The following is a 10665-nucleotide window of genomic DNA, read 5'->3' on the forward strand; positions in this document are numbered from 1 at the left end:
AAGTCCAGTCCCAGCCTACTGACCCGTTGCGTGACCTCTGGCCTGTGGGGCTCCCGTTTCTCGGGATGTCAAGCGGGTCCCGGAGGCAGTCAGGAGGCGGGCCGCCGGTAGGAGCGCGCACGTGTTCCTCCGCAAGCAGAACCTTGGAGGCCGCGGCTCCAGGGAGCAGGCGGCGCGGCCGGAGCGGCGGACCCGGCGGACCGAGGGGCGGGGCGGACGGCCGGGGCGGGGCGGGAGGCGGAGGCGCCGCGTAGGCCCGGAGGCCGGGCGGGCCGGGCGGGGAGCTCGAGCCCCATGCGCCGCCGCCGCCCCCCACGATGTTCCCCTCGCGGAGGAAAGCGGCGCAGCTGCCCTGGGAGGACGGCAGGTGAGCGGCGGCGGCTGGCCGGGGCCCCGTCCTCCCGGGTGCTGCTCCGTTCCAGGCCGCCCCGCGGAGTCTGGGAGGCTGAGGCCGTCGCGTCTCCGTTTCTGCGGGTCTCTGTGAGGGTCTGGTTCTCCCTGTGGTCCCTGGCGCTGTCTGTATGGGTCCCTGTTTCTAAAACCAGTCTCCATCGCTCCGCGCGTCTCTGCTTCTGTCTCTCTCTTTCCCCGTTGTCCCCCCTGTGTGGGTTTCTGTCCTCTTTGCCAGTCTCCCTCTCATGTGTTTCCTTGTGTGTCTCCATTGGCCTCTATTTTCACGCAGGTCTCACTCCGCTGACCTCTCGCAGTGGGTCTCTATCTTTCCGTCTGTCCCTGCTCTCTGAGGCTCCTTCCGTTTCTCTGTTTTCTACCTTCCCCGTCAAATCCATGTAGCCTCAGACACTGGTCTCCTTCCCTCGTGCTTCCCCATCCTTCGCAGACCACTCAGAAGAACGTACCAGACAGATGCTCTGTATCCTCTGCCTGGCTGGCCACTGCCTGGCAGGTACTGGGCACTCCTCATACACTCAGTAGTTCATTTCCTGTGCAGTTGTCCTTGTCCTACGTGTAAGGTGTGAGCTATGCCCAGCCCTTAGTTAAACATGTTTCCCATTAAAACAGAATGGGGGAAGCGATCTGGCTATCTAGATTTGGGAGGAACACCAACACTCAAGGCTTGAGATGTGCCCCCAAAAGTCTTCTGACCTGGAACACATGATAGTGGATCTCCACCCAGTGAATGATGCCTCGTTTCCATTATATCTCTTTAAGTTTGCCAGGTGCCATAAGATTCTGGAATTTAGTGGGCACAATTCTTCTGGGGACTTTTCCGGCTTGATGTTGAAATGAGAAGACAGGAATATAATAGGAAGCATGGACTATGGAGTCAGGCCCACTGAGCAGGAATCCTCTTTAATAATGTGACCAGAAACAGATCCCTTAATCTTTCTGACCTCAGCCGTTCCATCTCTGAAACACTGATCATAATACCTATTTTGCAGGGTTGTATGAGGATTAAGGGAGAGCATTATACGTAAAACCCTTGGCACTGTGCCTGGTGCAGAGGAGCTGCCAGTTACCTTCTAGTTACTTTTGCAGCTTTGAGGTGCTGTAACCAGAGCAGCTGAGTTTTCAAACCTCATATTGCTAAGGTTTATGTGAAAGAAAAAAGGAAAGGTAATAGAGGTGCATTTCTATTTCCTGATCGCTTTCCATGATTGTGTTCCCAGAAAAACTTACTGGTGTGCTTTTGACACGGGGTGCAGAGACTCATAGGACAGATGCAGGCTAGTGTCGCAGTGAAGTGCTGGCTCTGGATCCAGCCTGCCTGCGTTTGAATCCACGTCTTACCAGCCTTGGTCAATAACTGGTGAAGGAGACAAAGTCTCATCTGGGCTACCCCTCAGAGCCAGGCTGGCCTGGGCCTGGGAGCAACTGGATTGCAGATCTGGCATTTGCCACCAGATGGCACCAGGAGTAACTGTTCTCAGTGTCCACCGTCCTAAGGAATTGGGAGTGGGCCCAGTTCAGTTGCTCAGTGGTTTGTGCCCTTAGAACACAGGACAAGAGTGCTCATGGGGCCGTGATCCTGGTAGAAAGGGGAAGCAGGCTGGAGGAAATAGCAGGTGGAAGTGCATGGAATGCCAACCCATGCCATGCCCCTGGATGACGGCCACTACTTTTCCCAAAGGCGGGATGTTACCCCTTATCCATCTCTCCAGTCTCTACCCCATCCTCAGAAAGAGCCCAGAGGGCGGGGGAGACTCTGTAGAGGTTTCAGTCTTCCTAGACCACTTGCAGGACTGGGCTCCGCTCCTCCCCAGCAGAAACCACGACCACAGGACAATGAGGGGTAAGTCAGAAGCCCTGTGAGGATGTCCTGCTGTGCCACCTCTCAGCTGCGTATGGGTCCTGGGCCTGGCTTCAGGGCTGCTGGCTTCCAGGTTGGCAATTGTGTCTCTAGAGAAAGGTAGGAGTTGGTCTGGCTCTAGTGTGTGGCTTAAAGCATGCCCTTGAATGCTTTAACCCTTCCTTTAACTCACTTAGCAAACCCTCTGCTGTCTGACCTGTGCTGGGGCCATAGATATGAATCCGACATGGTGTGACAAGCATTACAAATAAGTGCTTTGAAGAGGGAAGTAAGATGCCATGGGAACACAAAGGAGGGGGCATGGTGGGGGCAAGGGGCAGCGCTGGCCATGGCATTGGAGTCTGGCCCTGAAGGATCAACAGGGGGCTTCCAGGCAGATAAAACAAAGAAGGACATTTCAGGCAGAAGGAGCGGCCGTGTGCAGGCTGGAACGGGAAGGAACGTAGCGAGGGGAGAAGCTCTGAGTCTCCTAGCACGACTTGGGGGCTTGGAAGCAACTGGAGATGGCCGGGTCAAGAGGGCTCTAACCGTCAGGCCAAAGAGTTTGGCCTTTACCTTGTAAACAGAGGAAGGTCATTCAGGAGGTTGAAGGGGTCTGAGCAGGGCAAGGAACAGGGAGTGAGGAAGGACCAAAGGGGGACTTAGGAGGAAGAATCTATAAGGCTAATGCTGACTCTTGGAGGTTGTGAAGTGACTCCTGTGCAGATTGTTTCAGGGAGCAGTGGGAGGGGAATATAGAGGACGTCTTCTTGGATTTCCTCAGCTCCTCTCTCACCATACTCAGGAACTTCCAGAGGAGGGGCAAAGGCACCTGGTGAATTCCACCTGTTTCTTTGTGTGTGCTGCCCAAAAGGGCAGCCTCCCAGCTTCACCTCAGTGCCCAAGACATTCAGCTATTTTTCCAGTTTCCAAGGTGAGCTTGGGTGCTATACCCAGCCATCGTCTTTCTTTCCTTCTTCCATCTCTCCTCTCATCACACGAGCTGGCTCTTGGTCTGAAGCTCTGAGACTCATTAGTGAATTCCTCTTGTCAGTTTGGGCCTTGCATTGTTTTGGGGTCAGGCCTGATCTTCCCAGAATAAAACTGATTCTCCAGAGAAAACTGGTTGTTTTGCCTGGGATTGATGCCAGCACTCATCCCTGTCTGCTCAGCCTCAGAGCAGGATGAAGCTAAAGTTTCTGCTGGGGTGGATCTGCAGGGGAGCAGGTTTGGAAGGCAGTGGGTTGGAGCTCTCTAAGGTGGGGCTCCTGCCATTGGCTCAGGACATCGAGCCACTGTCATGGGAAGGCCAAGTGCAAGGCCCTCGAGTAGCTCACGGTCTGGCCAGGATTCACTTGCAGAAAATAAGAGACCATAGAGGAATTGGGACAGCTCTGTGACCTGAGAGAGGTCAGGTGGCTTCCCAGAGGGGATGGCGTGAGTGGATCCAGAGTCAGCAGGATTCCTGACGTGCGCTAGGAGCATGGGCGAAAACAGTACAGTTGCTTCTGCACTAATTTCCAGGCGCTCGGGGTAGACCAGTGTGTGCACCCTACCTGTGGGGAGGCCAGCGAAGGGTCTGTCAGAGGGCTCCAGCTCAGCCCGCCCTTCTGACCCAGTCCCTGCTCTTGTCCCAGGTCCAGGTTGCTCCCCGGTGGCCTCCCCCGGAAATGCTCCGTCTTCCATCTCTTCGTTGCCTGTCTCTTATTGGGCTTCTTCTCCCTACTCTGGCTGCAGCTCAGCTGCTCTGGTGACGTGGCCCAGGCAGCCAGGGGACAAGGGCAGGAGACCTCGGGGCCATCCCGGGCCTGCCCCCCAGAGCCACCCCCTGAGCACTGGGAAGAAGACGCATCATGGGGTCCCCACCGCCTGGCAGTGCTAGTGCCCTTCCGTGAGCGCTTCGAGGAGCTCCTAGTCTTTGTGCCCCACATGCACCGCTTCCTGAGCAGGAAGAGGATCCAGCACCACATCTACGTGCTCAACCAGGTGGATCATTTCAGGTAGGGACCACACCTGCCCCCGGCCCCCGACCTCGCACTCTTCTCCTGGGCCTCCCCTTGCCTGGGCCCCTCAGGGCCTGCGCCCTTTCCTGGCAGTAGTCCAGAGGCCTGGGAGGGGTCAGTGGGGCAGTGGCAGGAGGGCAGGAGATGGCAGAAGCCCCTGCTGGGTATGGCAGGAATCTCTGGGGAGGGCCCTCATCTAATGTCCATTTTATAAAATCACTGTGGCTGCTGTATGTAAAATAGATTATACTGGGACAAGAGAAGGAGCAGGGAGACCAGTTGGGTGTAGTGGCGGCTGTCTGAGGTGGCAGAGGCTCAACAACGTGGTAGAAGGGTTGGAAAGAAGTGGCGCGATGGAAGCCGTCGGCCTTGCTGGGGACTGGCCAGGGGGTGGGGAAAGGGAGGGTCAGGTCCACGGCTTTAAATTTGCCACCGTCTAATGTTACCCTAAAATCCTCACCCTTACGCAAAACTGCTCCCCTCCCCTCCCCTGGGTGACCACAGTGTAAACACCTTACCCTCTGCCCACACCTCCTTTCCCTCAGCCCTCCCTGCTGGAAGATGACTACGATTCCGGCCCTGCCCAGCCTGCAGCCCCTCCTACCTTTCACTACCGCCACCCGCCACCCATCTTTCCTCTTTCTCACCCCACCCGAGTCCCGGTCGGTCATTCAAATCACTCCCTCACGTACGCCCTCAAGCCCCTGGCTGCTTGCTGGCTGACATGACCGCAGCCTGGCAGATCCAACTCTGTCTGCTCCACACCGCACCTGGGCAGCCATGCCGCCCACCTGCCTGCCGATGCGCCCCACCCAGGAAGGCCTCAGTGCTGCGGGAGGCCTGGCATTCCCCCAGTCTGTCCATGGCAGCCTTTCGACCTCCTCTTCTCATTCCTCCCTGTCCTCATGCTGAGCTGATGACTTTGCTTCTGATTTGAGAAAATGGTAGACAACTTTCCCCAGTCCCCACACCTGCACCCCGCTCCCAGCTTCTGTGCTTGGGGACCCTCCCCGGCTGACTCCCCCACTCTGGCCGGCCGTGGACCCCGCCCCCGCCCTTGTGCAGCACGCACAGTAGTGAGATAGCTGCCCTCTAAAAAGACAAAGACTCTCTTGAGCCCGCATGCCCCGCAGCGATCACCCCACCTCTCTGCTCCCCTTTGTAGCAAAACTTCCCTTTCTCTCTCCTTGTTTTCTCTTAAACCACTTCCACTCAGATGCCCACCCCACCATGGCACTGAAGCCACTCTCATTGAGGTTGCCTATGTCCTCCTCTTCGTTAACCCAAAGGTGTGGGCCTGTTAGCAGCATTTGCTTCTTCCTTCTTAAAGTGCCCCGCTTGATGTCTGGGACAGCACTGTCCACGCTGGCCACCCCTTCTCGTCACCTCTGCTGGCTCTGCCTCACCTCCCTGGTCTCCCTGCATTGGCACTTCTTAAGGCTCCGTGCTTGGGTGGCCCCCCTTTCTAGCTACAGCTACTCCCTGAGGGAGCTCATCTCATCTCATGGCATAGAATCCTGTCTCCAGCCTGATCACCCCCAGGTCTGCGTTCCTGGCCTGGACCTGTCGCCTGAGCTCCAGGCTCTGCAGCCCAGCCACCTGTGCGGCCCTCTGAGGGTGGCCTCCGAGGCTTTGCAAGCTTGCTGTGATCACAGTGGGATTCCTGAGGGCCTCAACCTCAGACCTGCTGCCTGCCCTTCCCTCTTGCCCATCTTAGAAAAGGAAGCTCCAGGCTTCCAGTTGCTCAGACCTAAAAGCCCTGCAGTTGTCCTCAACTGCTCTCTCTCTGTCACACACACATCCAGTCCATCAGCAAAATGTGTCTAGAATTTGCCAACTTCTCGCCGTTGCCACACTAGGCCACCGTCGTCTCTTGCCTAACTCATTGTCATGCCTCCTACTGGAATCCATGCTTCCAATACCTGCCCTGACACTGACTGGAGCGTCCTGTGCAAATGGAAGTCCCAGCACGGTCTGCCCCTGCTCAGAGCCCTGCAAGCTCACCCAGGGTCAGGGGCTCATCCTCCGGTGGCCCACGGGCCTCACGTGACCTCATCCCCTCTGCTCCTTGCTCTGCCGGCCACCTGCTGTCTGCTCCTGCCCCAGGCCCTGCAGGGCTGCTTCTGCTGCTTGGAGCCCTGTGCCCGTGGCTCATTTCCTCAACCTCAGGTTTCTGCCCGGATGTCCCATTACCCTGGCCCTCCCCGACAGCCCTGTCTGGGGCATAGCTGCCCTGCCCTCCTCCCTGCTTTACCTTTCTCCACAGCACTGACGCCGCCTGCCTTGCTCTGTGTTTACTTGTTTGTTGTCTCCTCTTATTAGAATGTCCGCTCCTTGAGAGCAGGGCCTGGTTTCTTCAGTGCTGTAGATGCAGTGCTCTGAGAGGTTCTGGGAGGAGGTGCTCAGTAAGCGTTTGTGTAACACGTGGAGGGGACAGCCCTATGCAGTGAAGTCAGTGCCGGGCTGGCGGGCGGCAGAGGCACCGCAGGGCCTCGGGGTGGGTGCTGTGGAGGAGAGGCTCCCACGCAGGGCTCCCGCCGCTGCCCAGCCTTGGCCACCTGCACAGGTTCAACCGAGCGGCACTCATCAACGTGGGCTTCCTGGAGAGCGGCAACAGCACAGACTACATTGCCATGCACGACGTGGACCTGCTCCCTCTCAATGAGGAGCTGGACTATGGCTTCCCTGAGGCCGGGCCCTTCCACGTGGCCTCCCCGGAGCTCCACCCGCTCTACCACTACAAGACCTACGTCGGTGGCATCCTGCTGCTCTCCAAGCAGCACTACCAGCTGGTGAGGCCCGGCGCGGCCCTCTCTGCTCAGCCTGGGTGGAGGTGGAAGGCAGGACGGAGCAGTGCTTCTGGGGCCTAGGAGATGGAGCCCTGCCTTGCCCTAGCGGGAGCAGCAAGTCAGCCGTGGTAGCAGAAACACCGCGCAGGCGGGCTTCAGAGAACAGGATTTATTGGCCCTTGACAGTGACAAGTGTGGGCAGGGGACGGGGAGGGTTTGCCTCCAGGTATGGCTTGCCCACCTCTCAGACAGTGTCACCAGGACCCCATTTCTCTGTCCATCTCTCAGCTCTGCCTTCCCTACATTGGGTTAATTTTCAGACGTGCAGGATGCAGGGTGGCTGTTGTAGCTGCAGCCTGTGTCCCTCTCGGCTCCAGTCTGGTGGAAGATGGATCCCTTCCACAGCAGCGCAGATGGGACTCCCAGGACTGAACTGCACTGGCTTTTAATTCGTCCAGCTTGAGTCCTGGGCCCATCCCTGAATCAGTCCCTGCCAGGGGGATGGGAGGGTAGAAAAAACCGGGTGGCTTAGGCCCTAGTCTCCTCTCTTCAAGCTATGTCAAAAGCCAGCCTTATGTAAGTAAAGCCCCTGAGCTGGGTGCAAGGATAGCTGTCTGCCATAGGCCCAGCTGTCCCTGTCACACACCCAGGAAGAGACTAGGGTGGGCTGCCCAGGAGGAATGGGAGCATGGGGGAGGTGGAATTCAAGTGGGAGTTGGTGATTCTGCCCATCGACAGCTCCCAAGAGAGGTCCCCTCTGGCCAGCAGGACACTTTTGAGGTGATTATCTCACACCCGTTGAAGGTTCCATTAGAACATGGAGAGGGACTGTCATGTGCTGACCCTCCTCCGTCCCCCCGCGTTGCAGAGGCTGAGGGAGGTGCAGGCGCCGGGTGTACATTCAGAACAGCTAGGGGAGGAGGAGGGTGAACGGTCTGAAGACACAAGAGATAGGAAACCAAAGGGCACCCCTGGGAGGACGGGGCAAGTGACGCTGCCTGTCTGTTTCAGTGCAATGGGATGTCCAACCGCTTCTGGGGCTGGGGCCGCGAGGATGATGAGTTCTACCGGCGTATCAAAGGAGCCGGGCTCCAGGTAAGGCTCCCCCAGGGCCCTGCCTTAGCCTCAGCCTCAGCCATCGTGGCTGCCTTGAGGTTCTCTTCTTTGTCCTCAGATGAAGATCCTGGGGTTGTGGAGACGGCAGCCCTGGTTCTGATCCCTGCCCCAGCCCTGACTTGCAGCGGTCATCTAACTAGTCCCTGCTCTCTGGACCGCAGTGTCCTCTAATGCAGGGTGGGAACGCAGGCCTCTGCTTGTGGCTTCCTGGCAGGCGGTGGGACCTCAGGGGAGCTAGAGGTGAGGGCCAGGGCTCCAGGAGCGATGGCCTGACCCCGACTTCCTCTGGCCTCCTAGCTTTTCCGCCCCTCGGGAATTACAACTGGCTACAAGACATTTCGCCACCTGCATGACCCAGCCTGGCGGAAGAGGGACCAGAAGCGCATTGCAGCTCAAAAACAGGTGCTGGCTGGTCTCCTCATTGGGGACAGATAGGTGGTATGTGGGGGACCAATAGGCCCGAGCATTTCACCAAGTTCTACTTGGGCCCCGTGTGGCCCGTCCTCCCCTGCTTGGCCCAGGTCAGTTGACGGGCATTGTGCTTGGGCACCACGCCCTGCTCTAGTGGCTGCCATGGGCACCCTGGGCACTGTGGGTCAGCCTAGACCCCAGGATCCATGCAGGCTGGCAGGGTGGGTGGGGGAGGCTCAGCTGTCGCACCCACGATGCAGGGATCCTTATCCCTCTCCCAGCCTCTTCTCTAGCAGGAAACTCCCTGCCCTCCTGCTTACTGGTGGGGTGCAGCCTTGGGCAGGAGACTTACTTCTCTGAGCTTTGGGTTCCTCCTCTTGTCAGTGGGGATCCCAGGACCTGTGGTGACAAGGTCATGTGGGCTCAGTGACAGCGGGGCCCCATGAAGCCCTGAGTACATGTGCTGTCCTTTCATTCCCAGGAGCAATTCAAGGTGGACCGGGAGGGCGGCCTGAGCACTGTGAAGTACCGTGTGGATTCCCGTACCACACTGTCTGTGGGCGGGGCCCCCTGCACTGTCCTCAACATCATGCTGGACTGTGACAAGGCCGCCACCCCCTGGTGCACACTCGGCTAAGTAGGCTGGACAGTGAGGAAGCCTGTGCCTACAGGCCGCTCTGCTGCTCGTGCTCGGGATAAGGCCTCCTGCCCGGCTCCATAGGGCGCGGAGCGGCCTGGAGAGAGACTGCGAGCTACGCATTGGCGGCAGCCCAGCCCCAGAGGCAGGCTTGAGCTGGGACAGGACACATGGGCTGCCTGGGACACTGCTAGCAACCAGCCTCTGATCGCAGAGGCTGGGATGTGGCTCCCTACTGGGACTCTCCCTCTTCCTTCCCGCTCGCCCTACTCTGCCCTACTCAGCCCTGCAGGCAGTGGGGAGGGTGGAACAGGACGACCTCTAACCGCCCTCCCTTTGGTTCCCTCCCACTGGGCCGCCTCAGGCAGAGGTGCAGTTTAGGAGCCGTGCAGCTGATGTAGGTGGCAGTTGTGACTGGGAGGTTAGAACTCCAAAAACCAGAGCACAAGTCCAACAGAGAGAACAGCCAGTTCCAGCTCTAACTGGTTGTCACCATGCAGGAATGTGGGTCTAGTGTGGCCAGATCTTCTGATTTCTCAAAAGAAACTAGGAAGCTGGATTCTTAAGTGAAATCTTCTGATTTTTAAATGATAGCAACTCAGTGAAACTTTCAAAAAGTATGGCAGGCCAAACAAAATGTGTTGTGGTCCACCAGTTCATCACCCTTGTCGGAGGGGAAGGGGCAGGGGCAAAAGGTAATACCTTTCTTAGCTGTAAGCTGGCAAGGAGTTGGGGAAGGGCTGGGGCCAGGTCCAGGCGGGAGGGAAGGCAAAGGCATGAGGTTCCTGTGCCCCCAGCCCTCCAGGCTTCTGGCCGACTCCATGGTGCCCCTCTTGGCCGTCTGACCCTGGGCTGGGCACTTCATCCTGCCTCGCTGAGATCGAGTCAGGAAAGAAAGCTGCTGAAGAAACGGATGCACAGGCCTGGACTCAGGGTAGGCAGGACATGGTGACACCTCAGCCTAGAGGGAGGGGACCTGGATTCTGGGGTGGGGGAAGAAGATGGGGAGAAGTAGGAGGATCCCGGAGTGTTCCCAAAGCACGAGGGCAGGTGGTGGGGATCACTGAGTGCCGTGATCACCGATCCAAGTGCTGAGGACCAGGAGGAGCAGCTGAGGGGAGCATGGGGTTGGGGAGTGCTCCTGGAGCAGTTACTCAGAACAAAGGCCGGGACCCCTGAGAGGGGAGGTGAGGGCTCTGCAAGGCAGTGGCGCCTTCCAAGTGTTTGGCTGTCAATGATTTGGGGCAGGAGTAAGAGGAGACTGTCGGTCCAGTTAGGATTGGTTGGTTTAGCACTGGGACACCTGTAGTGCTGAGGAGGGAAGGGATTGAGGTCCCAGAGTGCAGGAAGGCAGACTCAACAGCTCTGGTCCAAAAGACTCCTCTGAGGATGATCTCAGGGCTGCTGTGTGCAGTTGTGTGGGTTGTGTACTGTGTAACCTGTGTATGAGCCGAGAGACTT

At 58.0% G+C, this 10665-nt stretch overlaps 1 protein-coding gene across 3 annotated transcripts; it reads left to right on the top strand.

The window, feature by feature from the left end:
- Nucleotides 1-239: 239 nt before the first annotated feature.
- B4GALT7 (beta-1,4-galactosyltransferase 7) lies at nucleotides 240-9851 on the top strand. Of its 3 annotated transcripts, none has more exons than XM_069473948.1 (6): nucleotides 240-367; nucleotides 3886-4248; nucleotides 6818-7043; nucleotides 8052-8135; nucleotides 8454-8558; nucleotides 9049-9851. In XM_069473948.1, the coding sequence occupies exons 1-6, from the start codon at nucleotides 318-320 to the stop codon at nucleotides 9202-9204; spliced, it is 984 nt and encodes a 327-aa protein (XP_069330049.1). In that variant the 5' UTR covers nucleotides 240-317; the 3' UTR covers nucleotides 9205-9851. The 3 variants fall into 3 exon arrangements, with proteins under 3 accessions (XP_069330049.1, XP_069330048.1, XP_069330050.1); XM_069473947.1 differs by having other exon boundaries at nucleotides 249-367; nucleotides 6800-7043; XM_069473949.1 differs by having other exon boundaries at nucleotides 249-367; nucleotides 3986-4248; nucleotides 6800-7043.
- The last annotated feature ends 814 nt before the right edge of the window (nucleotides 9852-10665 follow it).

This window comes from Eulemur rufifrons, chromosome 7, assembly GCF_041146395.1.
Source record: "Eulemur rufifrons isolate Redbay chromosome 7, OSU_ERuf_1, whole genome shotgun sequence".
In the NCBI taxonomy this organism is placed as follows: Eukaryota; Metazoa; Chordata; class Mammalia; order Primates; family Lemuridae; genus Eulemur; species Eulemur rufifrons.